Source organism: Symsagittifera roscoffensis, chromosome 5, assembly GCF_963678635.1.
Source record: "Symsagittifera roscoffensis chromosome 5, txSymRosc1.1, whole genome shotgun sequence".
In the NCBI taxonomy this organism is placed as follows: domain Eukaryota; kingdom Metazoa; phylum Xenacoelomorpha; order Acoela; family Convolutidae; genus Symsagittifera; species Symsagittifera roscoffensis.
The window spans coordinates 57402525-57423017 of record NC_087066.1 but is presented as its reverse complement, the minus strand read 5'-3'; the positions used below and the strand labels follow the sequence as shown (position 1 = coordinate 57423017).

The window sequence follows — 20493 nt, the reverse complement described above, 5'->3', positions numbered from 1 at the left end:
GATCGTCTTCTGGTTTTGAAACTGGAATTTAATTTTCAGATCTCCCAACGGAATAAAACATTTACCTATTGATCCAGTTTTCTCAAATTGGGTTAATTTTATCAAAAATGTGTCAATCATAAATTGTTTTAGAAATTACAAAAAACTGGAGGGCACCTTTTTTTTCTTGATTCGGAAGCTGAGATTTTTTTGAAAAAAAAGTAAGTCATTTTTTTTCTGTTCACTTGCGTTCATTGACGCTTTTCCAACTGTCTGTTGGCTAAATTTGAAAATGTGTCTAGGTTTATTGATTTTAGAATCCTAAGTGTTAACTGTGTGCAGTTTATAGGAAAATATTGACCGCATTACTCGCTATGGCCTGCAATTATCTTAAAAACTCCAAAAGCCTACGAATTGGCGCTTTCGGTGTTAATTTTGTACAAAAGTTTTTACTTTTTAGCATCCTGGGTTTTGACAATCTAGCCATGTATTGTGTGACGGAGTGGCTGCGAGATATCAAGAAGAATCAAATTCCTACCTTACTTGGAGGCATTGGACCCATGCATTCATTCAGCCAAATCAGTAAGAATTATTTCAATTAGAAAACCAAGCTAATCATATCATCCTTTCGGGCTATATTCATTGTAGCACTGAAGTTCTATTTTTTTCAGTCTATACTTTTGATGTTTTTAGTGAATGGACTAGTGGACTTGGTTTGTATGCCCATCGAGCAGTACAGGAGAGATGGGAGACTCCTTAAGGGGTTCCAGCGAGGAGCTGCATCATTCACTACATCCTCAACATCGGCTGCACTCCAGCTGACTAATCGGCTCATCAGTGCCATCCAGTTCACGGCCGAGACTGCATTCGACCTGTTGTCGCCAAACCCGAGGTCCACATTGCCAGCACCCCATTCGAGACACTCGGCCCAACCCAACGATTTCAGAGAAGGACTCAACATGGCATATAGGACACTATATGAAGGTCTGTTTGTTAGATGTAATGTTTTGAAGCTTCGTTAATGTTTTTGATTCATCAAAGAAATTGACACAAGTTCACCTTTGACCCTATTTTGGCATTAACAAGCAATAAGAAAAATGCAGACAACTACTGGTGTATAACAAAAGCAATTAGTGAATTAAATTAAATATATTTCGGGTCATTTGTTATATATCAGCTTTTTCCCGATTAGGGCTCAATGATACCGCTATCACTCTGGTGCGAGAAGCAGTCGACGGAAGGGACACTCGGGGACTCACAGGAGCAGTGGGCGGAGTGTTGCGTCAGATCCCGCCTACCTTGATTGCTCCTGTGATTCTGGCCAGCGAGGCAACATCAACAGTAATAGACGGTGTCTCTCACCAGCTGGCCCCAGATAGTAGAAACGAAGCTCTGTGCAAGTGGAAGTACTGAACATGAGTTGCAAAGTTCAATCGAAACTGATTGATTCGGTTCGAATTGAGACGGTTGGGTGTTCAGTGTAGTTAATTTTTAGCCTTAATCAAACAGGAAACTTTAAGTAGTGATAGAAATCAACGCAGAGATAGAAAAATTAAAAGGATGAACAGGAAATCAAATTCCATAACATACCTTTGGAAACAGGTTTTGGTTTGACAGTTTGATGGATTTTAAGTTTCAATGCATTTTTTTTTTTCATATCACAATTTCTATCTGATTATTTTTTGGGCCAGTTAAATGAGATGAAATTTTAAAGGGGAATCGTTCTTATTGTTCATTGTGCAAATCGAGAATTTGTGTCCTTTTTTGAGAAGTATCTAAATTGAAAAAAAAACTGAAATAAGTTCTATTTTTGTGATCATCGGGAATTTTACTTAGTGTCCCGTTTTATTATTCCCAGATGCTAAATTTATATGTCAGTTCGGATGAAATTGGAATTATTTTTTAATTTTGCGGTTTTCCTTTCGGGAAATGAGAACCTTACAATTACACTCATAAATGTTGGTGTCATGCGTTTTCTCTGTCGATCTTGAAGCTCTATAGTTAATTAACACAGCAGAACAACTCTATCAGGTGCTAATTATTCATCTTAATGAAAATGGAAATGTGATTTATACGTTAGCTTATTCCGCAGCCATGGTATGCTTGCTGCTCTATTAAGAGCACACAGTTTATAACTTGAGTTATACTTGAATTAGAAGATGATTAGGTCTTCTGAATTGTATTAGTTTAAATTAAGTAGTTTAATTCACTTTTTGGTGTAATATGTTTTCTTGTACTACTAATAAAGGGCATGAAAGGCTCTTTGATAATATCCAAAAGTGTTTGTACGAAGTGATTTGCACTTATAAAGGTCGTTTTATTTTAAGACTTTCGGGAAAAGTCTTAAAAATTTATTCACGCTCAAATTTGATTTTTCGCGGTTTGACTTTTGATTTTTTTTTTAGTTCAGATCATTTCATTTGTAAATTGAAAGGCGATTTTCGCTATAGTACGGAACAAAAGTATAACAGTCTGAAAAATATTGACCGGCGTCCACTTGTAAAAATGGGTTTTAATTTTAAGATTTCCTGCCGGAATCGTGACTCAATTTCAATAAAAAAAATTACCTTGTGATTCAATAAAACAACGTCAAGCATTAGTTGTTTTTGTAATTCGATGAGCCGTAAGGGCTTAGACGTTCTCTGAATATTGTAAGTTATTTGAAATTCGGAAGTTTTCTGTTTCCGTGCGTTCTTTTCTAACTGTTTCTTGGCTGTTTTTTGTCGAAAAATGAAAAAATGTTCAAAATTATCAATGTCTTTTTACTCCAGCGAACTTTAGTGAGCGTTAGTGGTATACAACGACTATCGTTTTTTCTAATTTAATTATTGGCGCTACTTTAAGGGCACCTATACGGCTCGTTGATAGCATCTGCTTTGACTTTCTAATAGTATTAAGCTAACACAGTTGATGCATTTTAAATTCATCAAATGAACCGAAAAAAGCTATTTGTTTCAAACTACATAACAAAAAAAAAACTCGATTTCAGAAATTTTCTAACTCATTATACCTCGCATTTTTTGAAATACATAATTTATACATAATGTGGCTTTCTGCTTTCCAATTTATTAGATGCAAAATTAGTGTGGATGCCTTCAATTTGTTATATTTGAAATTATTACTTGCAAAATTGTGTCTTTGTATTTGGTGCCACTTTTGCTGCATGGCATTGGCAATTTGTTAGCATTTGTAGCTGCTTTAATTTTGACTAGTGTTTGCTGTTAAGCGTTCATGGCCGAGAGGGCCGAACGTGAGACTGCAGTTCTCAAAGTTGCTGGTTCGAAGCCCATTCATAGCAAAGTTATACTTATTCGAGGATTTTTTCATCTTTTCGTATTTCACTTTATAAAGCTGCTTCTTGTCGTATTTTGGTTTTTGCGAAGCACAGCTTCTCCTCTGAGTTTACACGTTTTCATCCATCTTTTGGCTGTTCAAGTGAACATAAATTAGTGAGGCAAATAGCGTATCCCCATAATTGAAGTACAAATGGCGCAAAACTAGAAATAAAATCTACCCAGTGTTCCAGGATGTGTTTAAGAAAACCGCCTATCATCAAAAAAAAATTCGACCAAACTCGTTTTGCGAGCTCTCCCAAAACACTATTAAAACCACCTATAGCCTAAACTTTCTGCCCCTCAGGCAATTTTTTGGAAAACAGTCAAAAGTATGTTTTTGGCACTGTTTTGACCTAACGTTTTTTTTTCAACCAGTTAGTATATGTATGCGCCTTCGATAAAATCTAAGTGTTTGTCGGCTGAAAGTGGATGTGTTGTTTTAGTACTAAAGGGGACCCTTTAGGCGCCGAGATGTTTAAATCTTTGGGAGTGGCGTGGGGAGGGGATATTAGAGGTAAAATTCGTCCCTGATGGTGACATATTATTGTTTGAAACTCAATTTTGAGCAGTCGATTGGTTTCTATTCTCAACCATAAAACACACTATTTTATCAAGATGAGGTAAAAAGTTCCCAAACAGATGATTGCTTAAAATTTTCTTGAATGCAAGTTGTGCATAAAATTTCGAACTTTGGTATGTAAGTTATTCCAAAAGAGAACCACCGAACTGAAATTTTTTCACTAACTTGCAACCTGAGTTTTGATACAAAAGTGTTGGAGCCCAGTTATCTCTACTGCTCACATTGAAAAGTTTCGAAATCAATCAAGCCAGTGTAGGACATGTTGAGGTGGGTAACTCTCCTCAGGAATGGTAATCGGTGTAATTTATTCAGGAAAAAGTTTTTTATTGTTCAAAACCTGCAATCGCAAGTTTCATTTTTCCCCAAGAATTTCTTTTCAAGTTATGAACGTAGTGAAGTCACTATGCAGGCCGTGGTTTTATTTGAGTCGTGCGGGAAAATTTTTCTACGCTTAATTTTAATGTTTTGCGGTTTGATGTTAGTTTTATGTAAGACAAGCTCAACTATCGAACAGCAAATTGTAGAGGCTTCGAAAAACGTTATCGACTTCAAGTTTCGAAAATAGATTTCATTTTCAGATTCCCCTGCAGAATAAAAAAATAAGTTATTGAGCCAATTTTCTCAAATATAGGCGGTAATGATTTCAAATTTTTTTAAAAGAATTTTTCAAGCTCCATTTTGACTTTTGATGTTCATATAGGCCGTGATTTAAATTTTTTTCTCGAAAATTTTTCCTTGCTCCAATTTGACTTCGAGCGGTTTTTATTTTAATTTTTTAAAAGTTCATTTCCTTTCCTCTGTTAAAAAGAAGACGAATTCTATCGAACTTTAAAAGTGTAACGGCCAGGAAAAACGTGATACGTGATTGACTTCTAATTTGGAAATTAGATTTAAATTCTCAGATTTCCCAGCTGACTGAAAAGTTTACCTATGGATGCGATTTTGTCAATTTGAGATAGTTTGAGCAAAAAAGTCAATCACAATTTAATTTTGAAATTTGAAGATCTTTAAGTCCATCCATTGTTTCGAAATTCGAGAGTTGAAGCTATTTATTTAAAAAAGTTTTTTTTTCTGTTTCCTTGCGTTCGTTGACTTGTTTCCAATTGTGTGTTGGCTATGCTTCTTCCTTGCGAACCATTTATCATGAATTTTGAAGCCACTTTTGGCATGATTGGGTCTTCAAAAAAAATCCTGAAAATAGTTTTACGTCGAGAACAACACTTCTAAATACTTAGATTTTGCTGATTCTCTTTGAAAGCCATTCTTGAGAATTGAGTTTTTCTTGACGAGCTTTTCTGTGATGTCTGAAAGCAAGTGATGTTTCGTATGAAAACGTCAAGTATTTACCCTTAATCACAGTGAATGAACTCCAGGAGTTATCGTTTTTTTTTTTTTTTTTTCAATCCGATACGGTCATCAGAAGCCATTTTTAGTTGATGTTTTTTTCACCAGTTCTTTTACCCAACGGGAAATGCTTATAATAGTTCTACAAATTTCTATGACCTGACGCTGCGTATTGTATTAAAAACCCTGTAGTCGTAATTTGGTTCCCAAAAATTGATTAAAAACGAATTGTGTGATGATCTGTCTATTTTACCGCTGAGCTAAGTAGACAAGAGAGAAGGAACCCTCAACTTGATTTCATTGTTTTTTTAGAATGTTCAAAAAGGTGCTAGGATTTTTAGCAGACTCTATTTTACCGCTGAGCTAAGTCGACAAGACAGAAGGAACCCTTAACTTGATTTTGTTATTGTTTTTTTTTTTTACTTTTGTGTCTTTAAAGTTGATAGTTTTGTTGACAAATCATGAGATAATTGACTTAATTGGGGAAGCTTGGCCCAGACTGAGCGTTATTTTGAGTCTGTCAGTCAATCATTCATCACTTTATTACGTTGGTCTGCTAAAAGACTCATATTTCAGTTTTTATGCTAGAGGATCTAGAAAGTGAACTTAGTTGTCAAATGTTGTTGTACACATAAAGCTTTTTATTTAGCGTTCTTAGCGTAATTGGGGTTTTGGTTTCCGTGACTTCTTTTGTTTTTTTTTGGTTTCCTTGAATTTTTTCTGGTTTCCGTGATTTCACTTACTCTTTTCCAATTGTGTTAGCAATAATAAAAAGCTATCTGTGTTAAAATGTTAAAAGATTGTTAATACATTTAGCTTTTTAATTACTGCAATATTTTCGCTGCTTTCTTCATTTTTGGAACAGAATCTTCAGCCAAAAATTTTTTGGCTATTTCACAGCAGCTGGTTACACTTATACAATGTTGCGTTTTTACACTTGCGAGAGCAAGTGTCTTGTAACCGGGAACTAGACTTTTTCCCGTAAACAACTTTTCCTACAAGTCTGTGAATTGAACTTGCTTTATTATTAAACCTTACTATCTTGCAGGTTTCTTCCCACATGGCACAAAGCTATCATGGTTGCGTTTTCGCACCCTGGTGTCTGTGGTTCGAGTCCGGGCCGGTCCTTGTTTTTTTTCAGCATGCATGAAATTGATTTTTTTTTGCGGTAAAACTGAATGTCGGACTTTGGTTTGTCTGCTAGAGTTTGGTCGGCTTTGTTGCCAAATGACCGCTGTTTCTAGCGCTGTAAGCAAGTTTAATTGTTGCAATGTTGTTCATCGTAGTTTCTGCGGGGACTTAGAACTTTTAAGTTTTTTTCTTCTGCTCGACTGTTGCGTGCTCAGAGATTTTCGGCATTGTTTCCGCTTCGTAAGTTTTGTTATTTTGCTATTTTAATATTCAGCTGTCTTGCTTGGCATGTTTGCCTAGATCGAGTTTTTATCGAGAAACGAAAATTTAGATAGAACTATTTTTTTTTCAACATTGTTTATTTGTAACGAACGCAACAGGTGCGAAGCATGAAATATGTAAGATCGAGTTTTCTATGGAAGCGCAGGTTCATACTCCTTCTTTAAACTTCAGATAATATTGGCCGATGTTGGTTTTCAAAGCGTGATCGAGAATGGCAGAAGTTGAACAAACTGCCGCGGTTGAAGTTGAAGAAAAGGAAAATCACGCTGTGATTGGATTGAATAAAACCAAGGAGCCCGAGAAGGAAACAATCGAGCCGAACAATGATGGAGATGTAGATAACGACGCGGAAGCCGAGAACGAAAATGGCGAAGATGGTTCGGCTCCCGAGAAAGCCAAGAAAAAGAAGAAAAAGAAAAAGAAAGTTGGTAAAAAGCAAACAGATCCCCCTTCAATCCCAATAACAGAAATGTTCCCAAACAATTCATACCCGGTGGGTGAAATAATGGACCACCCGACGTTCAGCGATGAGAGAAAAGCAAGGAATCGAGTGAGTGCAGAGGAGACGAAAGCAATGGAGGCGCCATTTGAGGATATTTATCACGACTTCAGAAGGGCTGCCGAGTGCCACAGGACTACTCGACAGTGGGTGCAATCTTGGATCAAGCCAGGTAGACTGTAGTCACGTTATTTTTGTATTTACCCAACTAAATGTATGTAAAAGCAACTGCATAGCTCAACTAATATTTTAGGCATGTCTGGGTAGTCGTTAAGAAGTATGGTCCCATTACAAATTTCCTTTAAAAACGTCCCATTAGAAACCTCGGTTAAAGAATGGTCTCGTTGCAAAACTCGATTAGAAGCAGGGTCCCGAAAACTTGACGGGTCCCAGTTAAAAAAAAAGACATATAAACAAGGATAGCCGGTTACTGTGCAAGAATGTTACTTGCACTACTAGAACAGAACGTTACGACCATACTTTTAAAAATACAACTAAGTTTTTTCAAATTAATGTCGTTTTTTTTCGGCGTGGTGTCATAAAAGGAGCTGAAACAAAAAGTTGGGATTAGATATATTTGACAGCCATACTAAAATAAGCAAATTGAAAAACATATTTGTCGAAAAATTGTCGAAAAAAATCAAAAAATAGTTTTCGAAATATTTTTGTCGAAAAAATGTCGAAAAAAATCAAAAAATAGTTTTCGAAATATTTTTTCTTTGTTTCCTTTTTATTTAAAGAGGTAATTTACGTCGTTCTCTCGTTAGTGTTTGCGAAGTGAGGCTTTGCGCCTGTGTCAAAGTGTTATAATAAAGTGTTATAGTGTAAAGTTTTGCCGGTATGTCGGCATTTTTGTTCAAGCATGAAGGAACTATGGCATAGGTTGAGTTATTTTCCGACGGAATTTGACTGACACAAAGACAGCTCGGAGGGAATGAGGGGTTTAGGACGACTGAAAGAGCTTCATCATGATATATCACTCGACCTATTCGGATGATTATTTGTAGTACTTGATTTTGCGTGCAAAACAGAAAAATGAAAACAAAAAAAAATTAAAAACTTTTGAATACAATGTTCCTTCCCATTTTCCAAATGGTAGGAATAAAAATTTATGTGTATGAAGTAAATCTCATGATACGAAATGCAGTTGTAGTAAGAGAAGCTGTCTTGGACATGACATGATGTAAATGGACTTGAGGTAGATAAAATGGAGTAAAGCGTCTGTTCAGGTGTGACTATGGTCGAGATCTGCGAGAAGCTGGAAGACTGCAACCGGAGGCTGATCCAGGAGAATGGTCTGAGTGCCGGTCTGGCATTCCCCACTGGCTGCAGTCTCAACCACTGTGCCGCTCACTACACTCCCAATCCGGGAGATACAACAGTGCTGAAGTATGAGGATGTATGCAAGGTAAGAGGGTGTGTTTTACGTGTTAAAACAAAGTTTTTCAACGCTTTTTTAATGTTTTTTTTTCAAGTTCATTTGCTAAATAAAAGTCACATTGTGCTCTCCAATAACAAATTTTGCTAAATAAAACTTGCTTGATTTGAAGTTTCAAAAGTGGATTTCCCCAGAAAGGACACATTTTTAACTGACCCAATTGAATAAACTGAAGTAACTGTTTTCTTCCGCTGAGAAGTCTAAAATACGAAACCAATGCGAAAGATTCAAATATGACCTAATTGAGATACTTAATTGTCAAAGAACCTTTTGACCGTCTTTTTTATGTGAACCTAGTAATCTATATCTATATATCTATAGACATATAATGCGAGTGACAGCTATCTCCCATGTTTAAGCATAATAATTTTGCATGTTTAACGAAAGAGTTTTTTCATGTTTAAGCTATAGCATATATTGCAATGCTTAAGAAAATTTTTCAATTAGTTTTTCGCAAGGTCATTAATTTTTCAGTATTTTTTTTCGAGGCCAAATTAAGTCTGTCTGTCTGTCTGTATACCTGCTTTTATAATTAATTTGATTGTCTGTCTACCCGTCGCCTAATTTTTTAACTTTCATCTATTATCTATCTATCTATCTATTATATATTTAATTGCGAGCTTCACTATCTCGCTATGTTTAAGCTTTTTCAACGTAATATTTTTGCATGTTTAACAAAAGAATTTTTTCACGTTTAAGCTATATCGTATGTTGCAATGTTTAAGGTTTTTTTTTCAATTTTCCAACTTAAGTTCAGTGTTTATTTCATCAAGTTTGAAATTAGCAAACCAATAATAGGATATTGTCTGAGTTTTCCTAGATTTTGCGATTCTGGCCTCCATATATGAATAGCCAAATCCTTACGAGATAGGCAATTTTCGAGTTTCAAAATTTTCTAAAAAATTTAATATTAAAAAGTTTCTCAATTTTTGAAATTCTCACCCTGTAGTTGGGCGCTGTCAGGGTAATCTCAGGGGTTGCGAATCTTGCCTCCAATTCTCACTTCTCGAATCCTAGTAGTTTTCGAGATATGATGGTTTTTATGATTTTTTCAAAAATTTTTCAAGAACTTAGATTTTAAAAAATTCCAAAACGAAGATCTCAATCCTGTTATTGGACATTGTGAGGGTACTCTCAGGGGTTGCGAATCTTGCCTTTGATTATGTCTGCTCAAATCCTTGTAGATTTGACGTTTTTTGGATTTTTTCAAAATTTTTCAGAAAACTTAGATATAAAAAATTTCACAAAACTTGAAATAACTATCTCTGTAATGAGGCTCTGTCAGGGTACTCTCAGAAGTTGCGAATTTTGCTGCCAAATATGACTGCTCAAACCCTTGTAGTTTTCGAGATTTTTTCTGTTTTTTTATGATTTTATCCGAAATTTGAAACAAACTTAAATGTTAAAAAATTCCAAAACTTTAAAGATGTCAATCCTGTTATTAGAATCTGTAATGGTACTCTCAGGGGTTTGCGAATCTTGTCTCTGAATATCGCTGCTCAAATTCTTGTAGTTTTGGATAGATGACGTTTTTTTAGGATTTTCAAAATTTTTCAGAAAACTTAATTATAAAAAATTTCGCAAACCTTGAAATTATTATCTGTGTAGTGAGGATCTGCCAGGGTACTCTCAAGTGTTGCGAATTTTGCCTCCCAAGATGACTGCTAAATTTCTTCGAATTTCTGAGATATGCCGTTTTTTTTTTTTACTTTTTTTTTTCAAAATTTTTCAGAAAACTTTTAAATATGAAATTTTTCGCAAAATTATCATCTCTGTAGTGAAGCTCTGTCAGGGCAATCTCAGGAGTTGCGAATTTTGCCGCCAAATATGACTGCTCAAACCCTTGTAGTTTTCGAGATATGATGGTTTTTATGATTTTTTCAAAAATTTTTCAAGAACTTAGATTTTAAAAAAATTCCAAAACGAAGATCTCAATCCTGTTATTGGACATTGTGAGGGTACTCTCAGGGGTTGCGAATCTTGCCTTTGATTATGGCTGCTCAAATCCTTGTAGATTTGACGTTTTTTGGATTTTTTCAAAATTTTTCAGAAAACTTAGATATAAAAAATTTCACAAAACTTGAAATAACTATCTCTGTAATGAGGCTCTGTCAGGGTACTCTCAGAAGTTGCGAATTTTGCTGCCAAATATGACTGCTCAAACCCTTGTCGTTTTCGAGATTTTTTCTGTTTTTTTATGATTTTATTCGAAATTTGAAACCAACTTAAATGTTAAAAAATTCCAAAACTTTTAAGATCTCAATCCTGTTATTGGAATCTGTGAGGGTACTCTCAGAGGGTTGCGAATCTTGCCTCTGAATATCGCTGCTCAAATTCTTGTAGTTTTCGATATATGACGTTTTTTTTAGGATTTTTTCAAAATTTATCAGAAAACTTAATTATAAAAGTTTTCGCAAAACTTGAAATTATTATCTCTGTAGTGAGGCTCTGTCAGGGTACTCTCTGAAGTTGCAAATTTTGCCTCCAAATAGGACTGCTCAAAATCGTGCAGTTTTCCAGATATTACGTTTTTGTGATTTTTTCAAAAAAAAACTCATGAAAATTTTTTTTTTCTTCAAAGTCTGAAATTCCTAACCTGTAGTTGGGGGGCTGTCAGAGTAATCTCAGGGATTGCAAATTTGGCCTCCATTTAAGAATGCCCAAATTATTTTTCTTTAAGGGATACGAAGATTTGTGTGATTTTTCAGAAAACTCAAATTACAAAATAATTCGTTAAAGTGAAATTCCCCACCGTGTAGTTATCTACTTTCAAAGATTGCGAATATTGCCATCAAAAAAGACTGCTCAAATATTGGTTGTTTTCAAGATTAGAAAACTTAAGGTGAAGTTTCTCCAAATTTGAATTTCCCAACGTTGTAGTTGGGTACTGTAAGAGTACTCTCAGGGGTTGCAAATGCGTCCAAATGCGACTGCTCAATTGCTTTCAGTTTCCCAGATGTGACGTTTCTTAGTTCAGTTTAAATTTTTCGAAGAACTTATATAAAACTTCACAAAATTTCATGGTTCTTCATAATTTGTATAAAAAAACTAGAATACAAAACTTTGCAAAATTTGTAATTGTAATTTTGTTGAAAATTCGAAGCACTGGAGGTGCGGTACACGCTAGTTTCGAGTTGATTTCAACCTAAATTGATTTATGTATTCAGGTTGACTTTGGCGTGCACGTGAATGGGCGAATCATAGACTGTGCATGGACAGTGGCTTTCGACAACAAGTACGACAAACTACTCGAGGCAGTTCGAGCAGCCACAAACACAGGAATTAAAGAAGCAGGTAACATTTTTGAGAATATAAACATAAGCACACGATTAGGCCATTCAGCATTTAAGAAACTTTTGGTTGTCGAAAAGTATTGCGAAAAAGCATCCGCTGACTGCCATGCCTATGGTTATTCCAAAGAAGATTTCTCTGTCGATAGCTTTTAAACATTTAGTTTAAATTGCAATAACGGTATCTTGCGATTTTTGTCTGAGGTGATGTGTATTCAGCGAAGAAATGCGAGCATGTCCATTACGACTGATCTCGTTCGTACGAAGCCATGATGCTCTTCAATTAAATATGCTTTGAATTATTCGTGCAGTGCATCGGAGTGGAGTTTTTCAAAGACTTTGCTGTCGATTTTCAGAAGAGATATGGGATACGGCAGTATCTCAATATGGCAGCTTCGCCAAAACTGTTTTCTTTTTTCTTGCAGTTTTCTAATCAGATATGATGAAAATGACTTGATCCGTATCGGTTGCTCTTGGTGATTTTCTCTTTCGACGTGGGTATAAATCTCAAAAATTGTTGTCAATTTTACATGCCCGATATGTTTGGGATACATGTTGGTGTTAGTGAATCAAATTGAGTTAAATGGTTGAACATTCTTTTCCGCTTTCATCTCAACATAGTTTCCTTGTCCGCAGTTCCTTCATCTTGAATTTCAGGTTTTTGCTCTTAGCTTGGTTTGACAGCATGACTGTCATAATACAAGCAAAGCTTGTGTGATAGTATGTACTCTGTTTTTCCCAATCTAAGTAGCAAATATTGTTGCTGAGCAAATATTTTTGTGACAAAATGTGTTCATTTTGAAAGTGTTCATTTTGATCAATAACCAGCTATTAAGTACAGCCAATGCTAATGATATTAACACAGACTATTATATTACAAGCACTTAAGCTGCAAGGTATCATGGATCTGTAGCGTAGAGGTAGGGAAGGAAAGGAGACCTGCAGCAAAATAAGAGGGTTCGAATCTGGGCAGGGTCGGATGTTTTTAATGAACTTTTTCGTATACTAATTAAAATGCGTCCGCTCTATAAATTGAGGCATGTTAGTTGGTAATTTTTTTTCAAATTTACTGGTACTGCTAATGCGTCATAAATGGTTTGCATCGCTTAGCATTTGTGTAGACTCATAATTGGCGTGCGTCACTTAAGAATTTTTGAAGACTCAAAGTTTTAATCATTCAGTTTTTCTCAGTAGCGTTATCGGTCATATTTTTGCTTGTGTATGCGAAGTGCAACTTCGCCTCTGGGTAGAAATCTTAGATCGTCGGAAAACTGAGGTCTCTTTGAGTTAACTTAACAGTTTCTGTTAAAAGTGCCAAAATGAACTGTTTGTATTAGCTTTTTATAAATAAGAAGCCGATTAGCGATTGTTTTTTATCATCTGGGCCGCGAAGTTTTCATCACATTCTTAGGTAAATTTTCCCGCATAATAATGAAGATTTCGGTTTAGACAATTTTGACATTGCTTGTTTAAATTCTGTAGGCTTGTATCGGTATTTACGCTAGTGAGCAGCTAGTGTTTTAGTACGAAACTTCTTTTTTTCTAACCTAACTCGCAAATAAAAGTGTTCATTAAAAGTATTCACTTTGTGTGCCTTTTTGCTATAATCACGGATCTGTAGCATTGGAAATTGCATAGCATCTGTTCCCGGCTTTATTTGTGGCTAGTGTTTGTGATGGACTAAGCATCGGTGAACGAGTGGTTAGTGCGTGACCTTCATAATTTTTAGGTCGCAGTAGGTGCGAGTCCGAGAAGTCGCCGAGTTTTTACTAATTCGAGGCGTAATTTTTTTCTTTTTGCACTATTTAGAACTCTAGAGCTGCTTTTTGTCGTGTTCTCCTTTGTGTTGATCCGCTGTGAGTTGATGGATCTGTCAGCTGTTTCTTTTGTAGTCATTTACTGGAATGTTCGATTCCTCTGAATTTTCACCGAGAATCGTTTTACACGCAAATTAAATTAAAATTGCTAAGTAGGAGTGCATTTCCCAATTTGTTACGTCTTTCGTAATTATTGATGTCTTTCTATCACTATTGTCAGTTTCAGACTTTCAATAAGTCAACGTGGTCTCAAGTAGTCAAAATCAAAAGTAATTCACGCATATCAAATACTTGAGGCAATAAATTTACCGCATTTTTGTTAAAATCAATTTAGTTAAAATCAATTCAAAATCAATTTACGGCTCTCTTCCCTTCACCCTCCCCCACATTTCAAGTTTTCCATTTTTGCACTTGTCTCACTTGTTAATATGGCTAAACGCGTGATGCTACGAAGTAAGGTATGAAGAACAATTTTGTTCAACATATTTGGTTTGTTCACTTCCATGCAAAATTTCATTACATTGTGAAAACGCGAAACTAGTGTTTCAAAATTCAAAGTCAAATGTAGGGGGGAGTAGACAAGAGCCGATAATACCTTTTTCTTTTAACATTAAGGCGTTTACACAAGCATAGCTTGTTTTATAGAATGAACTTTATTTTTTTCCAACCTAAGTCGCAAATATTGTTGCGATGCAATTGTTGCGACAAAATGTGTTCATTTTGAACGTGTTCATTTTGATCCAGCTATTACGTACAGCCAATGCTAAGGATATGAACACAGACTATTATATTACAAATAGCACTTTAGCTTCAAAGTATCATTGTTCTGTAGCGTAGAGGTAGGGAAGGCGACCAGCAGAAAATTAAGAGGGTTCGAACCTGGGTAGGCTCGGATGTTTTGATGAACTTTTTCGTATACTAGTTAAAATGCGTCCGCTTTATAAATTGAGACATTTTAATTGAGAAATTTATTTTCAAATTGACTGGTACTGCTAATGCGTCATAAATGGCTTGCATCACTTAGCAATTATGTAGACTCATAAATGGCGTGCGTCACTTAAGAATCTTTGTAGACTCAAAGATTTACTCATTGAGTTTTTCCCAGTAGCGTTATCGGTCATATTTTTGCTTGTCTATGCGAAGTATAACTTCGCCTCTGTGTCAATCATACTTGGCAGGTCTGATTCTCCGCATCTTGCTTTAAGTCCTGAATTGCACATATATACTGTCCAAAGGCCTTTCCCCATCATTTTTTTTTATCGAAAAGACTATTTTGCCATTACTGAAACGTTCGAAGCTTCGATTTTTCAGGTTTTTTGTGGACATCCAGAGTGTGCAAGTCCGCATCGCTTTTTCAGACATATATATTTTTTTGAATCTTCCTTCAATAATACTGTTAGCGGATTAATTTATTCTTCAGCGAGTTCTCGATACCTCTGGTCAATTCTAGTCTTGCTAGTAAAATTACACGAAGCGTTAGCGGTTTCTTGCGAGTTTAAAAAATCTTCCTGGTCGTATTATCTTATAGTTTGAATATTCATTTTGCATTGAGATCATCGCTGACTCGATACCTTTATTCTGAAGCTTGAAGTTATGTTGTGGTTCATGTTGGTTTCCGTTTATTTGTCCGATACTGCGAGTTTTTCTTCGTTCTGTTGGAGTTTCATAGCAATTTCTGCAAGAGTGTGAATAAACAAACCATCGCAAAATGAGTGTATAAAACAGTCGAAGGTTATGTCTTTGATTGAAATTTCGAAAACTTTTGCAACTATAACTTAATACTCATTATTATTATTAATCAGGTACTTTTTTGTCTGGATCACATAAACTTTTCTACTCGTTACTCGTTTTTTTGTGGACAGTCTCAGTTTTCCTTTCAGCAAGTTTCTTTTCCGTGGAATAAAATTTCTTTGCTCGGTCAAGTGTTATATCTGGTTAATGGAATGCTCAATACATTATCTGACCTGTTTGCATCAAACTATATTAAAATTCATAAAAACCTGTTGCTAACTAAACTATTTGTGGACTCTGATACATGAAAAGAAATTTTGAAACTGCAGTCGAAAAAATATTGAAAGAAATTGATTTCTAAATAAATAGTCACAAATTTGTACAGTGAGTCTGGGTCATTATAGGAATAGACGCGAGACTGGGCGAGATAGGGGAGGCAATTCAGGAGACGATGGAATCATACGAGGTGGAGTTGGACGGGAAGACCTATCCCATCCACCCCATCAGGAATCTGAACGGGCACTCTATTGATGCATACAGGATACACGCGGGGAAAACAGTGCCCATTGTCAAGGTCACAAGCCTCTTTCATTTCCAATGAGTCTACTGAATCTTAAATTATTGCAAACGCAACGAATAGCATAGAACGAGTTCTTGTTTATAATTACTTTCGATGTGATATAGATTGTCATTGGTCGTCTCTTTTGTTCAGGGCGGAGAGAAGCGTGAAGTGATGGAGGAAAATGAATTCTACGCCATCGAGACATTCGGCAGCACAGGAAAGGGCTGGGTGAATGATGACAGTGACTGCTCCCATTACATGAAGAATTTCGACGCCGGATTCCGCAACATTCGAGTGCAGAAAACGAAGCAGCTCCTCAACAGCATCAACAAGAACTTTGGAACTCTCGCTTTCTGCAAACGATGGCTGGAGAGGGCAGGCGAGTCTCGGTATGTTAAACGGGAGAGTATGTCAGAATTAGTAGAATTATGCGGATGAATATCTCTGATTAAACAAAGTTTTGGAAAAAGAGCTCGTGTGGATATTTTAACGACCGATCCACCAAAGGGCAAAGATTCAATTTGACTGATATCATTAAAAGTAATGAACGTAGTGAAGACTCTTAAATAAGTCTTGGTGATTTCTTTTCAGGAAGAAGTCTTTAAAATGCTTTAATAACTACAGATAGGCATTTTCATACATATTAATGCATTTATGAATGCACTTAAGTATATCTTTTTGAGTTCAATTGAAATTCATCTGCTGAAAGTGACGTAAATAGCACTCTCCAAATACAAATGTGGAAATGGCGCAAAAAATGTGAACCATTTCTAGTTTCGAAAGTAAAATTTAATTTTTAGATTTCCCAGCGGAATAAAAACTTTACTTATTGATGCAGTTTTCTCAAGTTGGGTTATTATTATCAAAAAAGCGCCGGTCATAAATTGTTCTAGAAAATCAAAGAGCTTAAATGGCATCTATTTTTTTCTTTGAATTTCGAAAGTTGAGAATTTCCATGTCAACAAATTCAGTGTTTTTTTAATGATTACTTGCGTTCATTACTCTTTTCCAACTGTCCGTTGGCTGTTTTGTTTTCTATCTGGTTATCCCGAAAACCTTAAAGATGAATACTTAGCTGCGTAATATTGCTGTTGGTTGCTCTTTTTTAGGTATCAGCTATCTCTGAGACAGCTCTGTGACGAGGGAATCATCAATGCCTATCCCCCACTGAGCGACATCAAAGGGTGCTTCACTGCTCAGTTCGAGCACACCATACTCCTCAGACCTAGCTGCAAAGAGGTAGTCAGCCGAGGCACCGACTACTGAACCCCCCTACTCATTCAAACATTGATGTTCATCGAGTGGAGTTTGCACACACCATCTTTTCTGCCCTTTTGCCCTCTGGTTCTACCTCCTCTCTGGGCACTGATTATTTTTTGAACTGGAATCAAGGATTAAAACTTTTTAAGCTACCGGAGGATCCTGATTATGAGCGGATTTGTAAGAATTGCAATCGATTTGTGATACCAGAGGAACTATAGCTTAATTCAATTTTTATTGTCAGATTGAATATTTTGAGCCAAAAAGAAGAAATTTGTTGATAAGCTGTATTTGATTCTCAGCTGAGATGATGAGTTGCGTTTGTTTATTTGAGGTAATTTGCTATGCTAGAGATTATATTTATTAATTCAGCTTTCTTCCATTTTTCTTTACTTGGAAAGATGAGTCTTGAAAAGATATCAATAGCGTGACTAGGCTATAAATTTCGAACAAGTTTTTGGCTGAACTGAGTTATACTTTTTAATTGCTAAAGAACGAAATGGGTATTGATGATTCTGTAAAAGAAAAAGTTTTTGCCCGAGCTCAACTTTGATTTTGCTCGTTTTCACTTCTCTGAAACGGTTTCTCCATGGCTTTCTGGTCATTTTTAGCAAAAATTATCAATATCTAAACAAAAGATTTCTTTTTAATTTCAGTTCATTTTCTTTCTTAAAATGAAGGCAAACGTCACTATCGAACATCAAAAAAGTACAGGTTAAATAACGTTAATCACTTCCATTTTCAAAAACAGAGTTAAGTTTTTTACTTATTTGACTTTTTTCCCGAAATTTTTAAACGCAAAATTGAATTGCCTTTAAAAGTGTCAATAAACGGCGTAAAGACACTCATTTAGATAGTTTGATGTTTATTGCGTTTTATCTTGAATTATTTCAGCTTAGCTCAATTTCGTTCGGTAAAAAACGGCAAATTATGATCTGCAATTACGAAAATGCAAATTTTGCAAAAAAAAACTTTCGCTTTTTGGTTTCGGAAGTGGACTTTTAATTTAAGTTTTCACTGCTGAAAGGATCTCTTATTGGCCCTGTTTTTCTAAAGAGATAATTTAATGAAAAAAGAGTCAGTCAAAAAAGATTTTTGAAATTCTTACTGATTCAAAAACTTAAAATTGTTCAAATCGAATATATCTTTTTTTTTGTTTTACTTGAGTTTACAACGTTTCTATTGGCAACATATATTAAAATTGCGACTAGAAAAAAAACATCAAATTGGATATCAGACATTTTTTACCTGTAAATAAATTGTCTAACAAACACCTTATGTGCTGTTATGTTTCATCTCATGCTGCGACTCATCACATCTTGCTATTTCCTAATTATTTACTCTTGCATAAGCAAGGATATTGCAACTGGGTACTTGATTTTCCCGTAAATAACTTTGTTCACGGGACTTCCCTACTCATTTCCCGTAGTCTCTTTTAGCAACAAGTTCTCCGCTACAGATATATTTTGTGCATAGCAAAATGGTGTATTTTTGTCAATTATATTGGCTTAGTGGCCTCATTTTGTGTCCTTCGAGGAGCGAAAAAGCTTTTTGTTTGTCTCTGTGTATGTTTTGAGAGCGAGAGGGACTTAAGAACTTTTATTAGTCTTTGTTTTGTTTTTGATTTCTTTCTTTTTTTTCGGCCTATATTATATCGGCCTAAAGGCGTCATGATGTTTAATTTGACCAGCGAATAAAGTTTCTTGCGTGTGTATTGAAGGGTGAGGGAAAATTAATAAATTTTTGTAAGTCTTGTTGATTTTTTTCGGTTTAAACGGTTTCTGCAAAATGTTACCGCTTGGTAACATTTGTTTCGTTGCTAATTTTTGCTTCTATTGTCTTGGCACGTTTTGTTTCAAAACTAGCTTTATTTCGATAGATCTAGTTTTTTTCGACATTTTCGATTTTTTTAGCGGCTTTCTTGTTTTGTATCGCAAGTAGTTCGATGCTCAGGTCACCTCTGTGTTTCAATTACCGACTTGGCAGCTCAAATTCAAATTTTTCGAACCTATAAATTATGGGAAGTTTTGACTAAAGTGGCGTCTGCTAAGGAATGAAGGTGACCTGCTAAGGAATTACTTTAATTAAATAAGCTATTTTTTTGTGACACGCTGTTAAGACGTTGAGTTAAAGAGTTTGTCTATAACCTCTTTAATAGCAATTGAGCTGTGCCCAGATCGTAATTGAAATTTTGTGGATAATATTTCGTTCTAGTAAGTTGCTGTCGGTTTTGCGGCGGTTACCAACTAGCACAAATTTGGACTAGCGTAGAAGTTAGGTTTTAGCTATTTGTATCGACTAGCATAAAATTCATTGGATATTCGAAATGGCCTTGCAAGTTTTTGCCGCTAATCTTGAGTTTTTAATTATTCATAGACTCTCGGTGGGTACTCAGTGTGTCTTTTGTCAATTCACTCCAAGTTCTTCAATTTGATTATCTTCTTTATTGTTTCCAATTTTATAACCATAACTTTGGTTCTATCTTTCATGAATTCTCTCTTTCATGATTATTTTTCCAGATTATTTTGAAATGAGCTATCAAAATTATGCTAATTACATTTTAATGTTATGAAAGACTCTCGTTATCAAAAAACTTTTATGCTGGTCGATTTTCTGAAAATTGATTTTAGGTCAATCCTTTTGTCAGTTATCTTTTTTGTCAGGTCAAAACAATCCGGAGAAAACTAGAATAGGAAACTTGATAACACAAATTGGGTTGACATTAGTCGAAAAATGAGAACAAAAGTTGCTTAAGAGTTTCGTCCAAATCAGGGAAGTGTAATTTATTCTGAGAAAATTGAGACTGTCTAATTTTAAAAGCAAGTGACCAGGTAATTTAAGCGTTATTTTTGATTGAATAATTAGAGTCAAAATTTGTGCGAAAAAAATTTTGGGCCCGAATTTTCCAAATATATTGTCCCAATTGAACTTCTGTGAAATTCTAAGCAAACAAACTTCGTTATTATCAATAATTGTCTAATTTCTAAAAACAAAAAGACGCGTATGAAGTTCCAAAATTAATTATTGTTGTCAGGTTCATTTAATTTTTTTCTAATTAGCGTGAACTGATCTTTGTCGTTGCTTAATTGCAATAGTTATCCCGGGGGTAGCTACTTGTTAGGCTGAACAGCCTGTTCTAGCTACGCTGATGCAGTAAATGATTTTGCAGATTGTACTTTCTTCACTGTATCGAATAAAAACCATTTGATTAAATCAGCACAGTATTTCATTACCATTAGTTTTTC

General features: G+C 35.3%; 3 protein-coding genes across 3 annotated transcripts in view; all 3 read left to right on the top strand.

Moving 5' to 3' along the window:
• Nucleotides 1–2203, top strand: part of LOC134846357 (autophagy-related protein 2 homolog A-like) — a 30676-nt gene extending 28473 nt beyond the window's left edge. The window contains exons 13-15 of the mRNA XM_063863675.1: nucleotides 440–561; nucleotides 673–963; nucleotides 1172–2203. Of these exons, the coding sequence (XP_063719745.1) occupies nucleotides 440–561; nucleotides 673–963; nucleotides 1172–1392 (634 nt within the window). The 3' untranslated portion in view covers nucleotides 1393–2203. The remainder of the gene's footprint in view (nucleotides 1–439; nucleotides 562–672; nucleotides 964–1171) is intronic.
• LOC134846922 (putative leucine-rich repeat-containing protein DDB_G0290503) overlaps nucleotides 1–20493 on the top strand; it is a 325348-nt gene that overhangs the window by 86125 nt on the left and 218730 nt on the right. The window lies entirely within an intron of this gene.
• LOC134846194 (methionine aminopeptidase 2-like) lies at nucleotides 6827–17633 on the top strand. The gene is made up of 6 exons (XM_063863446.1): nucleotides 6827–7322; nucleotides 8380–8558; nucleotides 11756–11882; nucleotides 15831–16000; nucleotides 16139–16377; nucleotides 17098–17633. Exons 1-6 carry the CDS (start codon nucleotides 6863–6865, stop codon nucleotides 17252–17254), a joined length of 1332 nt encoding a protein of 443 aa, XP_063719516.1. The 5' UTR covers nucleotides 6827–6862; the 3' UTR covers nucleotides 17255–17633.

What these genes read in the sequence shown, in the direction of transcription:
- LOC134846194 (XM_063863446.1), top strand. Translation starts at nt 6,863, where the DNA reads ATGGCAGAAGTTGAACAAACTGCCGCGGTTGAAGTTGAAGAAAAGGAA. An exon ending in GCAATCTTGGATCAAGCCAG is followed by an intron (nt 7,323 to 8,379) that starts GTAGACTGTAGT and finishes GCGTCTGTTCAG; the next exon opens with GTGTGACTATGGTCGAGATC. An exon ending in AGTATGAGGATGTATGCAAG is followed by an intron (nt 8,559 to 11,755) that starts GTAAGAGGGTGT and finishes TTATGTATTCAG; the next exon opens with GTTGACTTTGGCGTGCACGT.